This window comes from Solenopsis invicta, chromosome 9 (assembly GCF_016802725.1).
Source record: "Solenopsis invicta isolate M01_SB chromosome 9, UNIL_Sinv_3.0, whole genome shotgun sequence".
NCBI lineage: Eukaryota > Metazoa > Arthropoda > Insecta > Hymenoptera > Formicidae > Solenopsis > Solenopsis invicta.
The window spans coordinates 13,221,116-13,248,318 of NC_052672.1; the positions used below are offsets into that span (position 1 = coordinate 13,221,116).

A 27,203-nucleotide genomic window follows, 5' to 3' on the forward strand; every position below is an offset into this window, starting at 1 on the left:
AATCGATCACGGGCCTTTCGTGACACTCACGTTTCCGCTTATCGCGATCGAGAGAGGACTCTCCGAGTGAATAGACTTTAAGGGAACGATGCATGGGGCGCGGACGGACGTCCGCGCTAAATTTCAGAGACAAGAAAACGATATCGCGGGACCGGGCGATTTGACTTCTCGTGAGAACGGGAGAGAGAAAGCCCTCGGTCGTGCGTGCCGATGTATGGACATCTGCCAAAGTCCCGAACTTTCCCCTCTTTTTTTTCACGAGCATTTCTTTCCGTTCACGTTCAGCGCTCACGCGTTCATTTCGTCTTTACGACGACACACACCGGGCGCCCTTAGCTCCTCTTCCTTCCTTCCTTCCTTCCTTCCTTCTTTACTTATTTCCTCGCTTCCGCCTGTCGCGCGTCACGCAACAATAAGGTCATCGTGCAAGGCGTCCCTTTGAACGCGTATGAAAAGTCCGCCGGCGGAGATCGACGATTACGACTTGCAAAACAAACTTCGCGCTCGAAGCCGCGCTGCACAACGACTAATTTTTAAGATTAATTAACACAAAGATAACTTTTTGGAGTTAATTACTGAATTTAACGAATTAATTCTTCATATCGATTGCTCTATATTCGAGAGATTTTTTTGTTTTACAGTGTATTAACGTTCCAATTAATAATCCCAAGACAATCTGTACACGAAAAGGACAATTTTACTGCAGCATCTAAAAATTGAGTTACATACAGATCAAAAAATAATTTTATATTAGGTCACCAAAATAATTATGTACGATAATGCTGCTGCAAACATTTTTAACATTCTAACAATCAGATTGAGTATCCGATACAATTTTTTAATTGGTTCAACGTAATTGTTTTCAGATCTGTATTTCATCAAAATTGTTCTTTCCGTGTAATTGTACATTCAATTTTGTGATAGAAAATTCAAACATCTCCTTCGGCTTCATTTTTTCGGATTTTTGCCGTTCCCTCGTACAAGGCGCCTTTTGAAAAGACTTTATCGCACAAAATATAAGATATCAGCATTTGTATCAGTGTCTTATCGAGTGGACTGTGCGGAACCCTGCGCACCGTTACATCCCCGATGCAACACGTAACAGGACGGGATATTGGGTCAACGCAAATACAGATCCCGCCGCCGCCGCCGCCACCGCGTTGGTCGCGTGCGACGCCCGCAACACAATTGATCCTTTCGTCAATTTTCTAGTGTCCGGGACCAGGTGTATGGATCCAGGGAGCGTTCGTTCATGACTGTGGCGTCAGCTGCTGCCCCGGTGAGTCCCACCCTCTCGTCCCGGTTTCGTTTGCGATCATCCAAGATACCGGCGCTTACGATGACGCGTGCCCCCCGCACCACGGCGTCATAGGACCTCGCGTCCGATGACACGAGGTTGTCACACGAACCGACTTGCTCGATGTCTGAGAAAAAAGCTTTTAGAATTTGTGTCATTCACGAATAAACCCTCTCCCTCCCCGCCCCTCTCCCTCCACCATTGTTGTACAACTGTGTCTTCGTTAATTATCGATATTAGCGCAACGCATAACAATGTAAATTATAAAAAATATAAAACACAATAGTAATGATGTTTACTATTATGTTGATGTCATTATAGAAGCATTTAATTTAAAACATGGTATTTCCAAAGAATATATTGATTTATTAGAAATAAATTTAAGATAGTTGGAACTATTTAGAACTATTTATTTTTACATTGAGAAAAAAATTGTTAACTTGACTAAATGTTTCAACTTGATTAAATTTCAATTCATGTGTTTACGCATTATTCATTAATAGTGATTTAATTTAAATACATAAGAAGTTAATATACACTAAAAGAAAAAATGGTTGCAATTAATATAATTTAACTATAATTCGTAGTTATTTTTGGTGAGCTATATATTTATAATTGTTTTAACCATATAAATTATAATTATTTACATAAATAATAAACGAATTTTAATTATTTTGCATACGATTGTAACCACCTTTTCTTAGTGTACTTTTTAGAAATACAATATCTTAAATAAAATTAAATATATATTAGTAATAAATATTATTTTCATATGTACTCCATAATATATACTACTTCTCGTTGTATGTGTATATTCAGAAATTTAATAAGCAATTTTTTATATTATTCTTATTTCAATGAAGTGAGAAACAAAATGTAAAAAAACATAAAAATCTGTGAAGGATTTAACAAAAAACAAAAAATAGAAAAAAAAACATAAATCATCAGCGCAGTGTCAACTATCGTTCAATGTATTATCAGATGTGGGGAGGGGAAAGGGAGCACTGGTTACTATAATATTTAACGATTTCGTCATAAAAATTCCACGGTCAATGAATCAAACCTCCTTTTTCTTTTCATTCTATTGATCCCTTTCGCTGCCACAAAACAGACGAGGCTCTCTAGTGGCTCTCATGGTTGACTAAACATGAGGTTATTGACATCGCAGAACCTGTTTAGATTAAAATATTTAGTGTATTTCTTTTTTACGAGAAATAAAAATCAAATTATTTCTAATTTCGTTATATGTAAAAGTCAGCGTCAATATGTCAACAGATTAGCTTCGGAGATCGACATTGTTCTTCGCGCAACGATAAACAAATATTGTTTCAATGTTTTAATTCAAAGGGTCATTCCGCGCACAGGTTACCGAAGCTCGAATATTAATAATCTTGTGAAAGAAGAACCGATGAAACTCCCGCCGTGCGAAGAGTCCAGATTCGAAATTGCCGAAGAAAGATTTCTGATACTCAGGTACGTTCGGCGCGCCGCGTATTTTAATGAGGCCGCTATATTCGTGAAAGATCATCATTCGGCGCGGAAGGCCACGGAGCAAGGTACAGGCAGGCCCCCGAGATGAATTCGTGCGCCGGTTCAGACACGCACGGCGCAAGTACGACCGGGTAAACGAATAGGTAAGCGTACGTATATATCTACCTACACGTGCGCTTAACATACACGCGACCGTGCGGGCCGGCCAGCTAGTCAGCCAACCAACCAACCAACCAACCAACCAACCAACCAACCAACCAACCAACCAACCAACCATCCAGCCAGCCAGCCAGCCAGCCATCCAGCCAGCCAGCCAACGACATCAGGGTGGAAGTCTTTACCGAAAGACATCTGGCTACCACCTGCCTCGATGCCCTCGCACTCGCTCCATCAAACTTCCCCATAATAGAACGCTCCCCGAGCATACGCACCCGCTCTCATATGACGCGTGCACATGTGAGGAGGTACATACTGGTGTGTGCATTGCGACCGTGTGACTCATACCGGTGCAGGTATAAGCATGTGCGTGTACGCGCCGGCAATAATCGAGTGATCGCGCTCCTCCCGTTCCCGTGGGGTTGTACAAAAGTACAGGTTTACGATATACGGTAAGGGTCTTCGCGCTAATGTCGTATGCCGAAAATTAAATATCATCTGCGTCCGCAATCTTCCGTCTAAATATAAACGATGAAAGTACTTATTTTCACGTCGAGACTGTATTGTCATTGTGACTGAAAAAAATGTGCACTGATAAAAGACGAAGGGTCACCAGTGAAGCTATTTCTTTTTCCGCGACTATATTTTAGATATAATATAATTAGTTTTTTTATAAACATGATTATTTCCTTGAGTACACTTGTAATATCACTTTAATAACAATTTATATATATTGTATAAATTTATATATATTATATATATAAATTATATATTTTGTGAATTATCAATTAAATTTTGTAATTCTTTCTAATTATTTATTTATAATTTTAAGTTCTTTTGTAATTAACTTCGGACAAAGAGAGAGAGAGCACCTTATTTTTTCATAAAACTAAAAAATTTAAAGGGGCATTAATCAAATACTTAGAAAGTCAGATCTTATAAAAAATATTAATTATTCAGTTAGAAATTGCATTATTGCATTATTCTATAATTTTCCTCTTCCCTTTGTGCTTTCTAGATAATATATAACAATATACATTAACCGGTCATTCACTGGTGCATTTACCTCACTATTCAACTATCTCTCATTATCATACGCAATATGTATACATATATATACGCACATACGTATTTTATACATATACATACTTGTATATGTATAAAATACGTATGCGCGATATATAAGAGTGTCTACGAGATGAATTCCATCACCCTTTCCTGACGTGAAAAAAGGCGGGAAGACCCTCGGCAACGTGCGCGCGTGTTTCATCCCTCTCGTTCGTCGAGGTGCGCCTTGTCGTCATACACCACGCCTTTTACCCCCGTGCCCATTGCGAGGCGATTGTACATCGGACGAGCCACCCGGTGCTCGTTCCCATGACAAGTGCGATGGGTATTTTCACTCGTGAATCTTTAATTCTACCGTGGGAATCGAGTCTACATAGATCCGCGCACACTAGCTGCGCCATGCGCGTGTATGTGTGTGCGTATACGCGCTTGTGATCCGATTAGATTACATCTTCCGCAGTCGAGACAACGTGGTCCATTGTGTCACCACGCGGAGATCGCGAGAGGGAGGAAATTCTCTCTTGCGGAAATTATTTTGGTTAAAGTTTGAATTTTTGTATAAAAGATACTTGAATAAAAAGTAAAATGTAATAGATACAAATCTATCTTTACTCGATATAAAAAAAATAAAAAAAAATTGTATAACAAAATAAAATATTGATCATATGCAAAAACGTTCGTTAGAAAAATGTTAAACAGATAAATTATTCGATATCCCATCAAAAAAGAGGGAAAGGTTCCCCTTGCGATACTAATTACAAATGTAATATAAAAAACATACTGAGAAAAAATTACTAAATTTTGATAAATATTTGTTCAAATAGTTGCAATGAAATATTTACTCAATAAAAAAAAAAGATAGTTAAATTAAAGTTTTGCGCTAAATAAATATTTATTTAATAAATATATTGGTTACAACCACTCAAACAAATATTTATTAAAATTTATTAATTTTTTCTTTCACTAGATATGAATACGATTTTTATCTTTTGTCGATACTTAATTTTAATTTTTTCTTATAATTTATTCTTATATTTCGCAAGATTTTAATTTTTCTGAATGCGTTTAATTTTGAGTAATATGGCAAATTAATTTCGAATCGAATATGATAATATATGCGAAACGTCCCGCCAGTCTCAAAAAGTTGATACAATGCTCGCTAGACAAGATCATTTAGGGGGCTTCTCAGTTCAAGCAGATGCTGGAAATCAAGTTCGCCCTTGTGCAACCCGCCGATCGGCATCGCCGACCCCGGAGTGCGCTAAATCGATATCGAAACATAATGAAAAGGAAAGAAGAACGGGCTGCGAAAGCAGTCGAAGGGCCGCGGTCCATCCCATCTTAAAAGAAGTCTCCTCAAGGGGCCCGGGTCGCGAATCTCGTCGGCAACCCCCTTCGAAATTTGTTATTTGACGTTTTAGGGTGGCCTTTTTTTCGCCCCACACGGCCCGATTTCGGCAGAATTTTAGGGCAACGACGTCTGGCAGCTGTCCAGACGTCGGCGCAATTCAGTTTTAAATTCGATTGTAGAACTCAAGAAATTTAATCGCATGCCCGTGATCACAACGCGCTCGGGCATTTCCCATTGAATGAACGTCCCTTCGCACGTTGACTTCAATTCTAATGACTGCGAGGACCTCACAGATCTTACCGACGTTCATAAACCCCCGAGATGAAGGATAGCTCTCTCCGATGTGAAAGACCACACGCGACGCGAGTACAATAATACACAATCTATTTATGTAGAGACCCTGGGGCGCGCAAATGATGTATAGCTAATGAGAATTCGACAGAGAGCCTTAAGAAAATTTATACTACTGGAAGAAAAAATTTCTCGTTACTTTGTTGTCTTTGATAATTAAAAAACATTAAATGATAATTGCAAAACCAAGCGATATAAACATAAATATATGGTTTTTTTCTATAATAATAATCAACCAAAGGTAGACGAGCAAACAATAAATAAAATTAATTATAGAAGCAAAAACTAAAAATATAATTTTACAAATACACTTGTCAATTTAAATTCAGGACAAATGGAAATAATTGCCAAAGAAGAAACTTTGAATTCTCGAATATGTAGACGATTATAAGCTTATTGCAGTAAGTTTACTGCAAATTGAATCAAGATTGATAAAAGCCATTTTTTAAACATGTTTTAAATATATAATGTATATTAATATATTTTAATATAACAAAAATGATATGAAATCAGCTCGTATGTAATTTAAAACAAATTAAATAATGTTTCAATACGAGCAAATAAAACGAGCAAACATAGATGATATTAATCACTTTTATGCTTTGAATGTAGAATTAAAGAGATTTTATTTGATCTCATGGTTCATTGATATATGATAAGAGATATGGTATCAATGGCTATTTCTGCTCCATGGCCAATGGTTTCGACATGTACCACGTGGAAAACCACGAGAGAAAAGAGATCTCGGAAACATCTCGTTTTCTCGTCGCCTCCCGGGGTATCCATTCATACATCTCTGCATATTTACATAGAGCTAACACATTCCTCCTTTCTTCGTTTACGTAGTTCGTGTTAGAACGTGACTTCCCAATGGTATTCGGTACGAAAACTTAATAACTTTCCAAGTTTTTGAAAGCGTAAAATCACGAAAATCTTTGAGATTTATTATCTTTACAGCAATCTTACTGTTACTAAATATTTTTGTACCTTCCATTAGTCCCTTTAATTTTTCCTTTAACTTTTAACCAGGAACATTCGCCGATCGCATAAAAGCAACCGCTCGAGCCCATAAAATTTACAAATTTCATACTTGATAAAAAAAGACTCCTACAAAAATTTCTTCTATTCTTGAAAAAAAAAAGAAAAAAACTTGTATTAGAATTTTTCCTAATTGTCCTAAACGTTTTTTCTTAAAAAAATTAATTTATATATTAGATATCTGAAAAAAAATTCAGACATGCAGAGTCGAGCACAAGGCATTCTCTTTACATGTTCACGTTAAATTTAAAAACGATAGCTTTCCTTCGATAAACACAAAAAAAATTTGCGGGAAAGTGGACAATGTAAGATTACGAAATACTGTTTATCACAACAAAAAATGATGGATAGATTGTTCGCAAGGAATATTCCACTCAGTGGAAGAGCGGAACCGGGCCCAGGGTCGACTCAAAGAGAGAGAGAGAGAGAGAGAGAGAGAGAGAAGAGGTCCAAAATAAACGATGCACAAATTCCCAGCACAGAATTGACCTGGAACCGGGTTTAAATCTCCTTAGTCAACCTAGTCTAGTCCCCCTGTCTCTCCCGCTCCCTTTTTGTCTTGTCGGGACTGTAAACCTGCGAGGACGACCGGCCGGAAAAAGACGAATAGTCGTCTCCACCGTTTCTTTTAGCTTTGAACGCTCTGTGCGAATAGCGCGTTTTGAACAGCGCGCGATAGCCATATACCTTTGGATACTATGCTGCGAGAGTAGTGACCACGAAGTTACCCGGGGCTCTCTTGTCTACCGTACATCCGTCCATCTTTGGACGCATGTCAAACCTTTTCCCCTCTTACCCATCCGGGAACCGGTGATGAACAAATCTACCCGAAATATGTCTCTCGCAAAGTATTGCCTGCCTTGTATTAAATTTCTATACCCTTTTCTGTCCCTGCAGATCTGGCACGCTTTCAATGGAAATAACTGCGGTTGTTATTATGATGTTTACCTTCGTACCTTCGAATGTAGCAATGCCGAAGAATTTTTGGAGATAAAAAAAAGTTCATTTACAACACTTCTTTCAAAAGTGTTGCAACATAATGTCGTGTCAATTTTTACGTATCCATAAAAATAACATTTTCTTGACAATATACCTAAAACAACAAAGTAGCAATAGGAAGTATAATTAATGTAGAATGAATGAGACCTTCCGGTAGGTGTAACATGAATGGAAGGGGTTCTCTCCTTTTTCATAGAAGGGAAAAATATTTCAATGGCAGGCACATGGCACTGAAACATGTGACGAAAAGCTTTCGGCGTTTTTGATAAAAACTGCAATATCTCAAAGTACATAGAGTACCGAGAATTTTCTATTGTAATGCGCAAGACATTTATCCTAAACGAGTATCTACATTACACGCTATTCAAATTTATCCTCATTTGTTGCTTTATATTTTGAAAAATGCCAAAATTTTTTCACATAGTTTTTGAACAATTAGCAACTGAAAATAAAAGATTTTTTGGGAATCGAGCGAATAAATAATGTATTTCACAATATAAAAACGCTGCAAGAGAAAAAATTTCTAAAAATACATTCGTGTAGATAATATCAAAAAATGAAAAGTGTAGCAAATAATAGTCTCTCGATTTTTTTTTACTACGAAAGAGTTCAATAAGAAATAAATTAATCGAATTGACTAAAGAATTTATATTCGAATTCATATTCGACAGAAGAGTCGATTACATTTTTTATAATATATTATATCATTATATATTCATAAGATTCAAACTTATTTTTGTACGTGTGTTATCTAGCAAGATAAATATTAATGAGAAATATTAATTGCAATACAAAGTATGAGAAGTTATTTTTGAATTATTTCTAAAAATATTATAAAGTCGCATTTTTGTAATCAATATAAATGTTATCAATATAAATTACAATAAATTAGTCATTGATCGCAATTTTAATATTTTTAACGTTTAAAATTTTTTAAATAAATTTTTTAATAAATTAGAAATGTAAAGTTATTAAAAATAATTGCACAAGAGCAGAATTATAATTATCTTTTCTTATTAAACGCACTCTTAATATTTAATTTCATGTAGTGATCGTGGCGCAGAGAATCGTGCGTCTGCTCTCTGTATCGAAGATCCGGGTTCAAATTCCCCCTGATCAGAAACATCTGATTTTATTCGATCACTACCTCCCGAAAGACGATGGCAAACCATTGAGAGTATTTTGTCAAGAACCTTTCTAAATTAGGCCGTTCGGAACCAGCATTTAAACTATAAGTCCCTTGTATCTGTAAAAAGCGCACACCACAGAAATACGTTGAGAGGTCACTACGCTCTGATAAGAACTAAGAAGAGAATATTTGCTTAAAAAAAAATTGGATAAATATTCATAAGTTTAAAAAAAATTTAAAGATCAAGAGACACGATATGGAGCATAAGAGCATCTTAACCGCCAAAACTAATCTCCTTATGTTCATCTCTTTAGATTCATTCAATTTAATTGGTAAATACTGGAGATAATCAGAGTAACCGAAGAAAAAAAATACTAGTAATAGTGTTACAACATATATGAATACGAGATACGAAGTATTGCGATAACTTCGACCATCTCTACATTTCTTTCTAAGAATTTTATCTAAATTTTGTAATTCCTAACAAATGCTCGCAGCAGCACTCGAAGATTCACGCCAAGGTCTCACGAGTAGGTCGCTGTTTTCAAGTTAGGTGCGAGCAATCCATGAGAAAATATATCCATCATAAGCACACGATTCTCGGTTCGGGTGGCAAACGAGACGGAGACGGAGACGGGGACGGGGACGAAGACGTAGATGGTGACGAGATGAACGGAGGAGAGCCAAAAGGGAAAACGCGGGTTCGACGGCAAATAGAATCCTCTCTCTCGCGTAGATGGTAATAAAAATAACAAGTACGTGCCAAGACCAGTACGCCAAGACGTAATCTCCTTCGCGATAACGCCGCATCCTTTGATATCATTGCGTTAGACTTCCGTTGTCGGAATGCTGCGCACATTTCGCCTGACCATCATAAACAATATCGCCAACGAATTTTCTAATGATTGAATAATTGATCCAAGCGACTCCGATATCTTTCTCAAGCTCAATTCTCTTCGTGACGACACACACGCGTATGAAAAAAACATTATTGATACTGAACTTATCGCTTCTATCTTTCGCGTAGAGCGACAAAAATATTATATTCTCAGAATATTTTTTTTAATTTCAATTTTTAATAATATTCGTATAATATTCTAAGAATATTATAGCGCTTATGGAGGAGGAAGGGAGGGGAAGGGGTTCTTTTGGCAAGATATTCTCAGTGATTTGTTATTATCCCCAAAATTGGGGCTTTAAAAATTAACATATTGTCTTTCGTCCTAACATATTCCCACCGTATTAAATGTTTTCAATTAAATGCCTCCCCTCGTTCCCCAACGCATACAAATACAAATTCACGAAATTCGTCAGAAATATTTAAAAAGATAGCATTTATCGACCGACTCGTAAATCGAGTCGCAGATACTACTTTTGCGACGAGAAATAAGCACGACAATTAAACACGTGCGCGTAGAGCTCGAACGAGAACTACTTACGCTTCTGTGATCAGTGGTGAGCAAAAGGACGAGTAAGTCGCTGTCTCCACGTTGTTGATCGGCACGAGCAATCCATTGGAAAATATATCCATTATAAGCGGCGCACGATTCTCGGGACGGAGACGAGACGGACGGGAGGAGAGCCGAGGGAAAAAGCGCGGGTTCGGCGGCAAATGGGATCCTCTCTCCCGCGTAGAGATGCTCTCCGAGCACCCCCCGGCTTACCGAACACTACCGCCTGTACGCGGTAACGACGCGATCCATGGCGGTCTCTCTCTCTCTCTCTTTCTCTCTCTCTCTCTCTCTCTGCGCGTCTTCTCCGTCTCCGGAGAATTGTACTCTATCGGAGGAGAAGAACTGCGCCTCACGCGGTCATGTTTACTTACACACTTTCCCTCGGTCCCTCTCGCGAAAAAGAGACCCCTACGAGCGTCGGAACGTCATCCGCGCATCCTTTCTTTATCTCTGCCCTCTCGACCCTATTTCTCGTTCTTTTATCTTCCTTTGTCTCGGTGATCTCGCGCGCTTTCTCCGTGTGTATCTCTCACCTCTACCGATCGGCCGCGAACGTCCGTCGATCCTCGAGATCGCGAGGGAGAAGAGAGGACGCGACGCGACGCGACGCGACGCGACGCAACGCGACGCTAATAATTCGACAAACTGGAAGAAGAATGCTCCGGCGCGCGCGAAGGGTGCTAAGCGTTTTTACGCGCCGAAACACTTCCACCGCCCGAGGGTATCACGCCGCTCGGCCACTCATGGGAAGCGTCGCGCTGTACGATCCACTCTGAACGATGGTCGAGTTCGGACTGGCGATCGCTATCCGAGGGACTCTCGATGACGACCATGGCTGCGGCAGCGGCAGCAGCAACAGCAACAGCAAGCGGCACTAGCGGCAGGTCTAACGCTGGATTCCGTGGCGGGGAAAGAGGGGCAAAGGGTCGGACTTTAGAGAGAAAGAGACGAGAGGAGAGAAGAGGAGGGAGGGGAAAGGACAGGAAGAGAAAGAGTGAGACGGACAGAGAGAGAAATGAGCACGAGGAAACCGGCATCTCGACTCGAAGGGTGAGGTGGAACGAAGGCGCCGGTCGTCCCTACGAACTTCTACATACGTACTATACATATACGCGCGATACGTGCATACGTGTCTCGAAATATGTACGCGAGAGAATCGACCGGGAAGAGGCGGCGACGACGCAACGCGCGACCTAATGCCTGTGTGGAATAACAATCGACGCGATAGTCGGAGAAAAGGACCGGCGAGGAAAGCCCGCGCGTTGAGAGATCCATTCAGGCGCTTGCCGCGCCGAGCCGGCATCGCCTTCGGGCTAAATTCGATCTCGACAAATTGTACGTTCTCCATTTCGTAGAGAAGCACAATTGAACTTAAGAATGTATAGCACATTTCTCAAAAAAAAAAACGTTGAAAAAATTATTAAAAAATTACAGATTTTTATATTGCATTTGAAAGTACAGTAGAAAAAAATTTGGCAATTTCTATCTGGCTAAAAAGTTATTTCAATAAGTTGACATGCGCTCTAATGAAAATCTAATTAATAATGAAAGAAATAATGACAAAAAAATCTTAATTTTTCTGAAAGATTGCTAAACTGCTGCTGCTGCTATAAATTCTACATGTGACTATCAATATATTAGTAGATACAAAAAATAGCGATAAATTTTTATTTTAACATCTAAAAATCTATCTAAATTAGTAAAACATTTTTTTTTTTACTAAAACACCCGATGCAACTCGAAAATTGCCATCTCAAATTACATCGAGCTTTGAGGAGCTTTTCTATAAATGTTCTGTCATATTAATAAAAAATCAAAACAATATATAAATATATTTCACCCCTGGTATGTTTTTTTCTCTCGACAAGTACCACTCTTGCACTCTCGAGAGTGCAAGGGAGCTGAATACTTTGTTGAACGGTGCTGTTGAAACAAAAGGAGCGCTTTGTTTGTGGGAACGTACTTTAGCAGCGGCGCATACCTTGGAGAACTCACGGACTACGCCTTAAGCTTAAACTACACCTACTCGCGCCTCGGCGTGAAAATTACAGGACCAAAGGTCGTGGAAACAAAAATAAATACAATAAAAAAGTAATAGATATCTCAACAGCACAAATAAATAATTTTGTAACATCAAATTTGTTTTTTACAAATGTTCCTAATGTTAGTTACAACATAATCTGGCACTTGACGTAGAGTCGAACTCGACATTTACTCTCCTGAGACCGTAATACAAAATACCATGCGAAATGACAAAAGTAACGAGCGTCATCATATTTCGGAGATGCAAAATTTTTATTATGACTGACGGTGTAAATGAAACTTTGAGTCGGTTATCCCACGAAGAGGTACAGCGAGAAAAATAAGAGAAAAGAGGAGCGAAGAGAAGGAAGATGAGAAGAAGGAGTATTGAAGGAGAAGAGACAAGAGAAGAAGAGGAGAAAGAGATTGCAGCGTTGACGAGGAAGAAGAACGTGAGAAAGACGAGGAAATGAGAGGAAGGGCTGCGGACTCCGGAATAAGCCGCAAGGTCTCGGCGGTATCACGTCGTCGTGTTCTGGGAACCGATCGATTCCTTGACGAACCGCGGCGAAGGAACTACGAATCGATGGCACAAGATCATCGTGGATCCTCCTACGTGGGTCACGCTTCGAATATTTAAGGATGAAAAACACGCTGGAATTTCGAGGAGTTTAAATTTCTTCCAGACATCAAGCATACAAAAAGTTAATAAGATTTGCTCTAAAACGGAAGCAATATTTTCTCTCGAAACCCCTTTTTCCACCAAATTTACGATTTATGGTTTAGCAGCAAAACAGTTATATAAGCTTTGACCCATCTTAAGGAGTTGTTTATTGAAACAAGAAACCTAAAAGGGATCAATTTTGCCAAGATACCCTCATTTGTGTATCAGAGCGTCCTTCCTTTTAAATACCTATGAAACTCATGTGCTAACATGATCAGAAAAAAATGGGAAAGCTGAGAAGGGCAAGCAAAAGATGAGACGGAGACGGAGAAGGCGACGCGTCGCGTGACTCGTCGTCGTCCCGAAGCCGAGAAACCCGCTTCCGAAATTGAGAACGGCATATGTCGAAGTTGAAAGAATATGCAAAATCTGGAAGAAAGGACTTCCTGCGCGATGTTATGTATGCAACCGCGAGAGAACGAGGCGCGTCCGGGCGGGCGTGCAGCATTCACCATTCGCGGCGGCTGATTCCGAGAAGAAGAAACGACGAGAAGACGTCGCGACGTAGAAAGGAAAAGAAGAGAAGAGGAGCCCGACACCACGCGGATCGCGCGCACAGGTACCACGGTATCGTGCTGATCCGTCGTCGGTGGATTGGACGCAGGTCGCTGCGTGACACGGACAGGTTTTTCTCTGCAAAGAACACGGCAGGCGAAGCCTTCCGGGTTCTCAATTCGGATAAAAAAGAAGAATATCGGCCGGAATGACGGTCCAGCCAGAGATTACACAGCTGAGAACCGCCAGCGGCCGCCCCCTTGCTCGGCAAAAAGATGATTCTTGAGAACTTCACGGACAGCGGGCAAATTCTTGTATTGTACAGATGTGCATTTTCGTGAATCACTTGTCATTTTCAAGGGTCAAAGCTTTTCTCAAATTCTGCGTATCTAGATTTTTTTTAATAGTCATATGATTATTATGTGCAATTACTGAATGTTCCCTTTTCACAGTTACGAAATTAAGTCCGAATACAGAATATTTTATACAAATTCATCAAATTTTATAATTTTTTAGAGAAAATTCGATTACAAGTGAAAACGCTTGCCAGTGATGCATTAAAGATATGCTTTTAATTTGTAGCGTTAAATAAACTCCCAATATTCCAATAATTTGTTTTGTGATTGTATATAACAGATTACCTTGTTTATTTAATATTATTTTACCACAATTTATCTTTAGCATTTTTAAACTTTGCTATTTAAAAATAGATAAAGATAAAGCAGAATTTAGCGCTTTGTAGCCATTTTATTTTAATCATCTTTTAATCTGATTTTGTTAATAACAAATGAATTTTTTTCAGTTTGAGTGCATTTGCTTTTAATGGAAACACATTACTGGTAAAGTTTTTCACTTTTAATCAAAATTTTTCTAAAAAATTATAATTATATTTGGTAAATTTGTAGTATATAAAATAAAATTCAAATATCTTGTCTGAACAATTCATTTCGTGATTATATATAATAGAGATATAAATAATACTTACAATATATATATAAAATATCAAATACAATTTTTTTAACTGTTTAATTGAATATTTGTGATTATATACGTCAAGTACAGATAAAAAGTAACTTTCAATTTTCTTATTCGAAAATAGCATCATACAATTAAAAAATAATTACTATTTCACGTTTTTTGTTCTTTTTTTCCACAAGCAATTTCTCCTGTCTTTTTCTCTTTCATTTACATCATAATTCTCTACCTCCCGTACGGTTGAATGTTTGCGAGTCCGAATTTGATTATCTCTAATCAACCTGCGGGCGAGGAACACGTACGCACGTAAGCGGTAACCCCATAATTTCGAAGGCATTAATGTCTTACGCGTCCGCAAATCGCCGAAGTTTATTATGACGGTGAAGTTCGGCCAAAGCACCGAAACGGGACTATACCCACCGGGGCACGAAGCCACGGAAGATTATAGCCTTTAAGTCTTCCACTGAATTTTATGCTGTATTTCAGAAAATAAAAATTTATTCATGAGACACGAAAATGGTTTTCCACATAGCAAAAACAAAAGGGGAAAAGCTGAACTTTACCAGCGTCTATCATAGCGACGAAAGAAATGTCATATGAGCACGAGCCGACAAATAATAAGGATATGAACAATTCTTTTCGAACTACAGACATCAAAGGTTGTACATTAGCAGAAAGATTCCGATCATCGGAGTAAATCAACAATGTCATTCATGTGTCACAATATTACATAACATTGTTCGGATATTATGGTGGAAAATAGAGATTAATAAAAATAATGTCAATGCTATCTATGATACTTCGTTTTCTACCCTTTACCGATTATCTCGAGGTTTAAAAACATTAAACTCGAGTATAGTTACACTCCGCAATAAAAAATAAAGCTCAATTATAGTAATTTTACTGATCAAGGATTCAAATTTGTTTTTTATTTCTCTATACTTTTTTTATAAAAAATACTGAGTAAGTCTATATAGATAATGATTTCAAATATTAATAAATTGTAAAACAATCAGTAATATGTAATTAATCACAGATTTTTGAATTGATATATTTTTTAATTGTATAATTACTCGTTTATGCAAAAAAATTAAATAACTACAATTGCAGATTCCTTGATCATTTACACAAAGTGCAAATCCTGAAAATGTCATTTTAATATTTACATGCCCGACATTATTGATTTACTCTGATGTTGAAATTTTTATTTCTAATGTGTACGACCTTTTGTTAACAAAAGATCATTCGCGTGGTGCAGACCGTTCTCGCGCAACATTGTCGAGAATGACGCGACCAACGTGGAGCATGCACACGCGCGTTTCACACATCTTTCCAGACTGCGTCGAATTTGTGTGTAATGAAGAGCGACGTATTAAAGAGCCGCACATGCGGTGCGAGACGCGACGCAGCGCGTCGCGTCGCCGGGTGCCGATCCCCGTCCTTTGCGTTCTCGAACACGCCGTGCCTTGAATAGAGGCGCATCCGCGCGACGGGTGAGAGAGACGGGGCCGACCAAACCGGGAGGGTTCGCCGCCTTTCGTCCGCTTCTGTTCCTGTGAACGGGGCAGCTGTCTCTCGTTTGTTTCCGCGCGCGCGCGCGCACGCGTGCGAGATGACCATCGACTTCGCCGCGCATCGGCGATACCGAGAGATCAATCTCGCCGAGCATTCGAATCTCCGATGAGAGATCTAATGCACATCACTCTATGAAACTTAAGTGACAATTTTGCCGACGTGTCCATAAGACAGCGTCCTATTTTTATTGCGAAATGATTCTGATAACGAGCAATTTTCAAATATAAATAATTGTCCTTCTGCTTTAATTAATTCATATTAATTCGAGACTTTCAGAGAAAGAATGCAAGAGTGATCGGAATTTGATTAAAATTCTTCAGCATTCCTAACTGGTTTTTAACGGTATTTTCTCGGTTTTTTGGGGTTTACTCGATTTATTTGTAGGCATTTGTAGGCATCATCATTCCTAACGTTCGTAAATTTTTTTTCTTTTATAATACGTAGATAAAAATTTTTAACTTAGAAAAAATATTAATAAAAATGAAATCATTTAAAATTAACTAAGTTAAAAGTTATTAATTTTATAACTAGTTACTACCCGACCCTGATGTCAAATATGTATTGTCAATTTTTGTTTTTATATTTTTCTGTGCGCCATGTACAATATAATTTCGGGTGGGCTTTGGCACAGCAGTAATGCTGGCGTTTCACCTCTTGTATATTTGCATATGCATACATTTCGCTATGTCTCGTCCTTGGTCTCGTCTATTGTACATAATACAGAATAAATTAAATTAAATTAAATAATATACTGCTTTATAAATTTCTTATGTTTAGCTATTTTCTTGTGCACAACAGCAAAGTAAATATACATTAAAATTATGTTAAAGCACACAGACGTGGAGGTGTTAAACGCGTGCGAGAAACGGAACGGAAAGATTAAGCGTATGATCTTCCTATGCGAATAAATGGCGCAAAACGCGCGTTAAATAAGCGAGGGCGACCGAAGCGAGCGGCGTGAAAAGAGGGAAGTGGGAGGTGCAGGAGGGCACGAACTTAGTATGGCAGGACACAACAACGAAGGGGCGTATGTGGCGTGTTTGCGACCACGAGGAGAGACCGACAGGCGATAGACACGCGTTTGTCTGCGTTTGTCCCCGGTCTGGCAGTTGCTATGCGGGGCACTGGGACTTGCGAATTGACGTCACCCTATCTCCAGGCAGCTATATTGATAAGTGGGACGTGTGTGGCATTTCGAGATGAGGAAGAGGATCGCTCTGTGTGTTTGCAAAGTATCTCGAGACGGACGGATATTCCCGCGCGATAGAAATAAAAGTGCGTCGTTAATCAAAGAGACGCTTTGCCTTCATCAAACATCAAATGGATAGACGAGATCCGAGCCTTCAAAAACCCGTATTAGACTACGCGTTTGAACTCGAGAATTGCAAATTAAGTTAAAATAAGTTAAAAAATGAACAATCAGAATGAATTAAGATTATCCGATTGCTCAGATTCTAATCTTCAGTCCGCAATCCTCAATCTCGAATGCGTAGTCTGATAGAGGTAGAAGGTCTCGAAATATTCAACTTTCATCATTCTCATTCATCATCATCTACATACATTCTTACATAATATAAACTCTGTTTATGCTTTATTTTATAAACAGAAAATCATACAGAGATAATATAGAGATTGGGGGAGGGGAGGGAAATCGTAGAGATGCGCGTTGGCATCAAAAAATTCTTAATATGATCAGCAATTTAATTTTCGTGTTATTACATGTCGGGTTTTCTTTAACACCTGCGTCCGGCAAATGTGTCACGCGTAGTTTAAGGAAACTTATAAATATGCACAGAAAACAAATTAGTACCAAATTAGTATCAAATTAACAATTCATTATATTATTATTATATAAGCAAAAGTATAAAATCTTGAAAGAATTTATAATTTTAGACATAATTTGCGTAAGCAAATTTCTTCATGTACATGAAGAAATTTTGTTTCTTCATGTAAGCAAGTTATGTCTGTTTACGATTATAAATTTTTTCAAGATTTTATATTTGTTGATTTAATATTAAGTTTTTTCTGTATTCGATAGGCGATAGACAAAATAATGAGAACACCTGAGAAATGCAATACTTACTTTATCATAATAAGAGATCCATTTCATTTAATACAGATTTTATCTTAGGAATATGGTCATATAATGGTTAAATAAATCACCAGTACAACGTTATATTCTTCTTCTAGAAAAATATCTTTTAAGAGTTATTAGGGGATGCATGAGAGAAGATTGGAAGAGAAAATTTGTTTTCACTCTGCCCTAGAAAGCTACTCATAATAACTTGATGGTATTCAAGTCCAGGCAGTGGAAAAATGTTAAAGCTTTGAAGAATAAAAAATAATTTTAAAAAACAGCGCAAGAAGCATACTTTATTATATAAGTAATGTTTTTGTTCAACATTACTTATATAATAAATTAAATGATGAAATTAAATCTACTAAAAGAATAGTACAATATTCTGTTAATGACTATTAAAACATTCTACGACTTTATTTCAACATAGATAGAATTTGTATTAAACATAAATGGTAGATTAATCTCTTATTTAAAAAAAAAAAAAAAATATTGTATTTCCTAGGCGTTCACGTTATTTTGTCCATCCCTTGTGTATAAATTCACTTCGGAAATTATTATTGAATAATACTAAAATCTGCTTTCGGCCAACAATGCCAATTAACTTAAATGTATTGATGCACTTTGCGGTCATAGCAGAATGTCGATTATATTGTTTTATATTTTGTTGTTTTGTTTCTGTCTATCTGGCAATTTGCTTGCTGTGTTTTATTTTATTAATTTTATATCGCGAATGTCTATATTCGTTTACCTTCAAATGGGTATTGCAGCAGCATTGCTATCGCCTTTTGCAGATGTATATTCATCTCGAATATTGTATTTTATAATATAGATACAAGACCGCGAATTGTATACAACAAATTAAATTTAATTATATTTTATTTTATCTATTTTGTTATTTTACGCAATAAAATATTATTGTCATATCAAATCAATGATCACGTTACAGAGAGTTATATAATCATCACTATTGAAACGATATTTCTATATCAAAACATTTTCCGAGAGAGAATCACTATTACAATAGAATCACGGAGAAATAACGCGAGAAGAATATTTCAAACCTCTATATCTTTTGAAAATGCAATGCGAAATAAATTTAAGAACAATTTTGATCAAACTTCGGCTAATATAATCGACAATTAATTTATCAAATAATATCTGCACTGTTTGTCAACATGAAATTATTTATTTTTTCTATTTATTGTTTATTCAAGGAAAAAAAGATTAGATTGAAAACAGCAAATTACATAATAAAATATCTCGTTTTAAGTGATTTTTCCGGTTAAATTAATCGACGATTAAGTTAATCAAAGTTTGATCAAATTGCCTTAAAAATTTTCAAGAGAATAAAGTTATCAGCGTCGTCTTCTAGAGCTCTCGGCTATTTTATCCCGAGGCAGAAAGTCGATCCTTTTTTTTATCGGCGCCCCTTGCAGGTTATTTTATACTTCTCTCGGTTATCGGATATAAAAATGAGAAAGATGAGATCAAAGCGAACGGAAAAATAAAATAAAAGAGTGTTATCGAAGAACAAATAAGTTAGAAAATTGTACATTGCACTTTTACAAAAGGTAATATAAAGAGAATGACGTGATATACAACAGTACAATAGAAATTCAAGTAAAAAAGATTATCTAGATTTTTTATTTCTTTTATCGGCGTCTTTCGTCGACGGGTTATTCTATACTTTACTCGGTTATCGGATACACACAAAAATGAGAAAACCGAGATCGATGCGAGGGAAAACAAAAATGAATGTCACCGAAGATCAAGAATAAATTGCAACGGAAATTGCATCTTTATAAAATCCGATACAAAGAGAATAAAATAAGTAATATATACAATAATGTAAATTTAAGAAAAAATATCAATTATAATAAAACTAATTTTTCTGCAAACTAATATTCGCGGAAAATAAAAAAAATTTTATACACCTACGTGATCAATAAAATCGTGTACCCGTATAAAAAAACTAAATAAAAAAATGCATGATATATAATCTCATAAAAAATTATTCCAGATATTTTTAAAAAATTCATTGTTTCAATATGACAATAAAGATACAAAATGATACTCCAAATATAAAAATGGTCAATCGCCAATTTCGCTCCACAAACGAAACTTGCAAACTTGCCCTCACGTACAAATGCGAATATATATATATATATAGTCACGTACAAATGCGAATATATATATATATATAAGGCATTTATCGACAAACGCGATGCATTCTAAAATGTTCTATGCATTCTAAAATAGATTGAGAATTTGTGCGGTAAACATCGCTGGGAGAAATAGTTGAAATAGGAAATTGTTGAAACAGAAATATTTATTTAAAGAATGTATCTATAATACTATCTGAAACATTTTGTGTAGTAAATGTGAAAATTGTGCAGTAAATAAAAAAAAATATTATTTAACGTTTATACATACAGTCACTTAAAACAAGATATTTATATTTCGATGTGTCATGGATAAATAAACTTTTCTATTTTCTATTATTCATTTACTACATTTTTAATTTTTAAGAAAAAATACAAAGTAAAAAATAATTGTAAGAAATTAAAATAATTACATAGTTACTTGGTAACTAATGACAATTGAACAAACATGTTTTTAAAAAAATGAGTTACATCTGTATATTCATAACATACAACATATATTTTAGTACTACTATTTTCTATTTTGTACTCCTAAGAATTAAAAAAAACAATAAATAATAAAAAAAATAGAGAAAACTTATTTAAGACAAGGTTGGATAAATCATATATTTTTTAAACTCAATTAAGTTAAATGGTTTGCAAAATTAATTATGTTACAAGTTAAATAAACAAAAACTAATTAGGTAAAAATTATATTGAAATTAAATTAAGTTAAATTAAATTTTGAAAAGCATTATTCATATTAAATTAGAAATTCATACATTTTAAAAATTAGACTACTCAAAACAATTACCATGGATTATCAAGTAAACTTAATATATTATTTGTAAATTAAATTTATATGAAATTATAAAGATCGTTTTATGCGAAAATGTATTTTTTCTTTTATAATTTTTTTCTTTTACATAAATTTTCAACTTGGGAAAAAAGTGAATAAATTGAATTAAAATTTATATTATATGTATATTTTAAATACAACAAATTAAAAATTAATTATTTAAAATTAAGTTAAAAGTTAATTTATTAATTTCATTACACTTTTAACTTTTTAACTAGTTACTAATTACTAGCTACTAATTACCCAACCCTGCATATCAAAATGTAAAATAGATATTTTATTTCAGGTAAACGCACATATAAATGTTAAATACTATTTGCTCCTTTTATATTTATTACACAATACTTATTTCAAATAATACTTTTTACAGATACAGCCTTTAAATAAACATTTCTATTCCATTTTAATTTTTCCTCAACACCGACAGTGGCAAAAACAATCGGCCACGAGACAAATGACACACAACGCGACGACGATGATAATCGTATAGTGGAGCAACAACAATAGGCCTCGGAAGCATCGACAAGCGACGTCGAATTCACCTTGACAAGGCGCAAAGATATGTTATTGTCACTCCGGAGCCTTTCTCTTAGCTTCGGGCGCGCTTACGTCGCAAGTTGTGACTGGCAACAGACAACAAAATAAGACGAAATGTAACTCGCGTGCGATGCACGCGGGAGGAGCGTCCCTCGCGCGGCTCGTAACTCGGCCGTGACAACGACGTGACAAAAATCGTCGTATGCATGCGGGAATTCTCATATACCCGCTCACGATGCATCGCGGGTCCACGAGCGTCTCGCTCGCGGACGACGGCTGTCGGTCCGACTCCACCGCGCTCTCTTCCCGCCAAAAAACGTCACCTTTAAAAAAAAAAAAAACACAGGAACAGAGGAGCGTGCGACAGCAAACTGTCTCGGACGCGTCTCTCGCACTCGGCGCGAGGTTTACATCGATCTCGGCCTCCGCCACGGCCGAAAAACGTCCCAATAATAGACTTACCTAATTTTAAATGCGCTAGAAAAGGGGGAAAGGTACGCGTGTATACGAGAAGGGAGGAATGCAGTTTCGCGAACGCGTCAATCCCTTCGTCGCGGGTATCGTCACGTAGTACGTAAAAGGCGACGTATGTGCACTCACCTTTCTTTACATATGAGAAGCATATTGCCGCATCGTCTCGGGGTGAACATCCGAGTATCACGTAACCCCGCGCGAGTGGCGGACACGTAGCGATTTAAACAATATGGCCGCTCTCCACCCTCGGAACAATCGAGACGCGACGCGAGCCCCTCGACCGTGGGGGAGGAATAGGTGACGCTCTTTGTCGGCGTCCCACGCGAATTGCTGATCGCACTCGCGACACGATCCACTCGCGACCGATCACCTCGGCGATCCCGCCGGCGAGCCTCGCGAGCTCTCCACAAATTAGGATTATACGAGACGCCAGAGACGTGAATCGTTCCCCGCGACGCCACACGCCACCAGCACGCTTATCTCGCGTAGGATAACTTCCCGTGGACCGAGTCACCGACGCGGAAGTCGACCCGGTCGATCACGTAGCCCCTCTCCCCTCCACTTTCCAAGCGATTAACCTCTGTACCATCGGTAATACTTTAACGCGGAGTTTCTACATTGCCAACGGCAGCAGAAGAAGTGCTCGTTTCGAAAAAGGATAAAATAAATTTAATTGTTGCTATAGGAGAGGATCTCGCCAACTTCGATTAGTTTAATCGATCAATTAAATTTATGGATTGCCAATTGCAAATTTTAAAACTTATCTTCTCTAATTCTTTTAATTAGTTTAATTAAAAAGTTATTTCATTATTAATTTTAAAGGTATTCAATATTTTACATATAAATCATAATTTGCAGGAACTGGACATGAGAAACAAAATAATACGATCAATTTAAAATTATGTAATTGGCTATTTTTGAATTTAATTAGTTTACAAAAAAAACTAACCGAAAATGATGATGAGACCAGCTTAAACAAAATGTCTGTTTATTGAATTTATAGAGCAAAATCCTGTCCCTGTTCAAAACATCATTTATCTCTAATTGATATCAATAATAAAACAAAAAGATGTTAATGTAAAAACAAATGTTTGTTTACATATCATTTGAATTTCTTTTACCAAGGAAAAAACAATATATAAATACACACATATATATATATATGCATTGTATTTATGTATAAACGTAATTTTTCTTCATTTTAAGAAGAGCAAGTAAGGAAAAAATAGCATTATGGAAAATTGACAAATGAATGTCTATCACTCAGCCATTGGTTTGGTTATGATCGACCGGCGAGTTTTTCGCGCCAATTTTGCATCCCTTCGATACCATATTTTGCAACGTAATATAGAGGTGTCAACGACAAACGGATGATTTGATTAAAAATGAAGTTTAGATGCAGAATGGTGGACGCGGGTGCCATGCGGGATTTTACGTGTAAAGTTCAAATTTTGTGTTTCTAACCTCGTTGCACGGACGTCGAGGATGCTAAATGCAAATCTCAATTCCACAAAGTTCCCTTATTAACTGTGAAATGTCTTTGGTATTTTTCAGCTATTATCAGTACTATATCTCGAATGGCGAAGTACTGCGTGTTGCGATTGACAGTGGACGAATTGTGCTTCAACGTCGGTGACGAGCGTGAACCCGTGCTCTGGGCAGTGCTCTCGCAGCAGCACTTCTTCGCGGAGTACGTTATGAGCGGTGTGTCCGAACAGGAGAATGAGATCTATTTGGAGTTCGATGCCTCCATGCTCGCCAGAAGCCTCAATAGCCTGAGGATAACGACGAGTGCGAGGAGCGCGAAAATTAAATTGACGAACAAGCGACAGCCCTGTTTAACATTCGATATTGATCTGTCCTCGATGTCCATCGATTCCCGACAGTGCGTACACGACGTGCCTGTGAAGCTCATACCCCGCAGAGAGTGGCCAGAGCACAAAATGCCAGACGTTCCCAGATTTGATGTAGGTATAGCCATATTCTGTAAAGCAGTCCCTATACCCTCAATATTATTGAACAAATTCGAATATTGCACAATATTAGTGATTGTCAAATATATTAAATTCGTTTTGAATTAAATTGTTTAGAGGAATATTGTATAATTATACAAATACAATTGAGATAAGATTACATTGTAATTGATTTTCAATTTAATATTGTGATATTACTATTCCAATTTAACTTAAGAACTGTATTTAAAATAATTGAAAGTAACAGCATGCAAGTTAAAAAACTAGAAAATATAAAATCACATAAAAATATTATTGAGCATTAAAATCTTACATTTGTTGGCCTTTTCTAGTTTTTAATTGTGATATAATTGTACAATATAATTGAGCATTTAGAGATTGCTTAAAAAATGTTTGATTGATTCAGTAGAAGTAGAACCTTGTTCCAGATATCAGTGGAACTCCCGCAGTTAAAGTACATACGGCACATCTTGGACAGAATGAAAAATATGAGTAACCAGTTGACAGTGATGGCCAATAAATGCGGTACACTGATAATAAAGGTCGAGGTGGACTACGCTACTGTGTCCACTCATTTTAAAGGACTGGAAGTCTGGGAAAATGAAGAGGGACAGGAAAACGACGATATTTCGGCGATAGTTAGCATAAAAAAGCTCGCTATGTTTCTGGGTTGGGATATTCTCCATCCAGATAGCGTTAAGTGTCACTTGTTGAATGAGAAGATGGTGAAGCTAACTTTAGACGTGGGAGATCACATTAAGATGCATTATTTTATACCTGCGATTGCCTCTTGAGAGAAGAAACTTAAATATAGTATAAAATATATAGTACCTAAATGCAAAATATATTTATATTTCTCAAGACTCTCATTCATACATCATATCCATTCACCCAGGGACTTCTCATTAAATAAGCTACGTCACATTTGAAAAATAATTCTTACAAATTTATATATATAAAATCAATGCATAAAGTTAATTGTAAGCTAAATGTAAATTCTGTTCGCTTTCTTGCCTGAAACTCTGATGTATTTGATCAATCTGTTGTATTTTCTGATTCAACATGGCTGTCTGTTGATCCAGCCACTGCAGACTATTCATGTGCGCGTTCAAAATCTTTCCAATTTGGACAATCGGATCGCTGGAATCCTGAGCACGGTTCGCTTCGTTCAAATGTTCTATTATTTCTTTCAGATCCTCTGACATGCGTTTTAACTGGGTATCGAGATTCTCGGACAATTGATAAGTGTACTCTCGATCGGAATCAGAAACAGAAAGAGATGCTAGCTCCTTTTCTAATGGTACTAAACATTCTTGCAACTCTTTCTGTTGTCCAACCTGTGAATGATACAATTATTTGAATTTGATGAAAGTTTAATAATTGATTTAGTAAATTAGTAATTTAGTAAATAATTAATTAATTAAATAAAAATTTAGTAATTAAATTTATTTATGTTAATATTATATAAACATGTTTATACAATCGCAAATGTACAAATATAACTTACAACATAATCCAGTTCATGCTCCAATTGCTGCTGCTCAATTTTCACTCTTTCAACTTCTTGATTCAATGTTACTATTTTCTCCCCATTTGTTATTAACAATTTGTCCCAAGCATTAACTTGTGTTGCTTGATTCACAAATACTTTTTCTTGCTCCTCTAACTCTAAGGTCCATTTGTTAATAGATTCTTCAAGCTGACAGAAATTAATAGCCCCTGATTGAATACCAGTCGCGGAACTAACGCTGCAATAAAAGATGTTTGTAGTTAGCTAAAATTGAACTATGAGATAATCAAATTTCTTATTGGTGATAAGCAAAAATTGATCACTTAAAACAAATTTTGTGATTAACATTACTTACGTAGTGGTGGTACCTAACGAAGTAAGAGTGGAAGGTGCTGCTAGACTTGTTGCAACAACAGCAGAAGTAGTTTTGCTCAAAGGAAATCCTGTGGAGGTAGTTGTTGATGTTCCCATTCCAAAACTAAATCCTGCTGTAGTTGTCGCAAGAGCAAATCCTCCAGTAGTTGAGGTTGTGGTTGTACCCGTTTTTGCGGCGTCAAATGAAAGTCCTGGCGCCGTAGATGCCACTGGTGCTGTACTACTAGAAAGGCTAAAGCTTGGTACGTTCGTTGTAGATGTTGTAGTCGCAATTGTACTGCCAAGACCAAATCCAGTTCCAGTGGTCATGGTGTTTGGAGTACCAAAGGTCAAGCTGGTAGATCCTTGAAAGTGTAATACATATGTAGTATTTTTCTTATATTGTAAGAAAGCAAATTCTATTTTGTGTTCTAGAAAATAGTGTATACCTGTCATAGGTTTTGATGCCCCGACCCCAAAACTGAAACCTGGTGCTGCCGTGGTTGTCATGATAGGGAATCCCGTAGTCGCGCTAGTGGACGCTTTCGTGGGATCGAACGAGAGTCCCGTTGCCGCGGACATGGTCGTTCCGCTGCTCGCAAGATTCGTAAAACTCGGCAGGCTCGACGCAGTCGATATGGACGTGGTCGTCGCGGTTATACCACCGCCGAGACCGAAACCAGCCCCAGTGGCCATGGTAGTCGGAGTACCGAAAGTCAGACCAGTGAGTGCTGCAATACCAAAGTTAACACGTGTAAAAATACTGGGTGTCATCTCACAAATTGGCAAAAGCGCGAAAAAATGCTTTACTTTCGTTCAGAAAACATTCGTACCTGTCGTGGGTTTTAGAGTGCCAAAGGACAGTCCGGTATTCGGAGGCGTAGCCATCGTATGCTTCGAATTCACTCCGACCTGCTTCGACCGTGTAAGCCCGCCAAACTTGACAGTTAAACAGGAATTGAGGTTATACGAACAAAGTCGTACAAATCGTACAGATGCAAAAGAAGTAGTCGTCCGCGTAGTTCTTGTGGTAGTGGTGCGCGCGCGACAGTCGTCAGAATAAAGCAGTATAATCAAACGTGATTGGTGCTTTTGGACTTAACCAATTCGCTTTGTGCGCATGCGTACGGAAAACAGGTAAGACACCGTT

The 27,203-nt window shown here is 37.2% G+C and overlaps 3 protein-coding genes across 4 annotated transcripts in view; 1 reads left to right on the forward strand and 2 right to left on the reverse strand.

Annotated features, from left to right (window-relative positions):
- The window catches only part of LOC105193457 (myb-related protein A), a 36,441-nt gene extending 13,706 nt beyond the window's left edge, over positions 1-22,735 (reverse strand). Inside the window, exon 1 of one of the 2 annotated variants that reach the window (XM_026135925.2) lies at positions 22,343-22,735. In XM_026135925.2, the coding sequence (XP_025991710.1) occupies positions 22,343-22,392 (50 nt within the window). In that variant the 5' untranslated portion in view covers positions 22,393-22,735. Of the gene's footprint in view, positions 1-10,319; positions 11,131-22,342 lie in introns of those variants that run through there. The other variant, XM_011157907.3, reaches the window with a different exon arrangement.
- Positions 22,736-23,422: 687 nt separating this feature from the next.
- Positions 23,423-25,034, forward strand: LOC105193454 (checkpoint protein HUS1). Its single transcript, XM_011157903.3, has 3 exons — positions 23,423-23,653; positions 23,771-24,183; positions 24,618-25,034. Exons 1-3 carry the CDS (start codon positions 23,602-23,604, stop codon positions 24,981-24,983), a joined length of 831 nt encoding a protein of 276 aa, XP_011156205.1. The 5' UTR covers positions 23,423-23,601; the 3' UTR covers positions 24,984-25,034.
- LOC105193455 (nuclear pore glycoprotein p62) lies at positions 25,022-27,151 on the reverse strand. The gene is made up of 5 exons (XM_011157905.3): positions 26,887-27,151; positions 26,503-26,784; positions 26,055-26,418; positions 25,697-25,937; positions 25,022-25,526 (listed from the first exon to the last, which is right to left on the reverse strand). Exons 1-5 carry the CDS (start codon positions 26,939-26,941, stop codon positions 25,164-25,166), a joined length of 1,305 nt encoding a protein of 434 aa, XP_011156207.1. The 5' UTR covers positions 26,942-27,151; the 3' UTR covers positions 25,022-25,163.
- Positions 27,152-27,203: the final 52 nt, after the last annotated feature.

Excerpts from the sequence above, each read along its gene's own strand:
- LOC105193454 (XM_011157903.3), top strand. The coding sequence starts at position 23,602 with ATGAAGTTTAGATGCAGAATGGTGGACGCGGGTGCCATGCGGGATTTT. Across the intron at positions 23,654-23,770 it reads TGCCATGCGGGATTTTACGT|CTATTATCAGTACTATATCT; the intron begins GTAAAGTTCAAA and ends GGTATTTTTCAG. Across the intron at positions 24,184-24,617 it reads CAGACGTTCCCAGATTTGAT|ATATCAGTGGAACTCCCGCA; the intron begins GTAGGTATAGCC and ends ACCTTGTTCCAG.
- LOC105193455 (XM_011157905.3), bottom strand. The coding sequence starts at position 26,941 with ATGGCTACGCCTCCGAATACCGGACTGTCCTTTGGCACTCTAAAACCC. Across the intron at positions 25,938-26,054 it reads TCGTTAGGTACCACCACTAC|CGTTAGTTCCGCGACTGGTA; the intron begins GTAAGTAATGTT and ends CTTTTATTGCAG. Across the intron at positions 25,527-25,696 it reads AGCATGAACTGGATTATGTT|GTTGGACAACAGAAAGAGTT; the intron begins GTAAGTTATATT and ends TATCATTCACAG.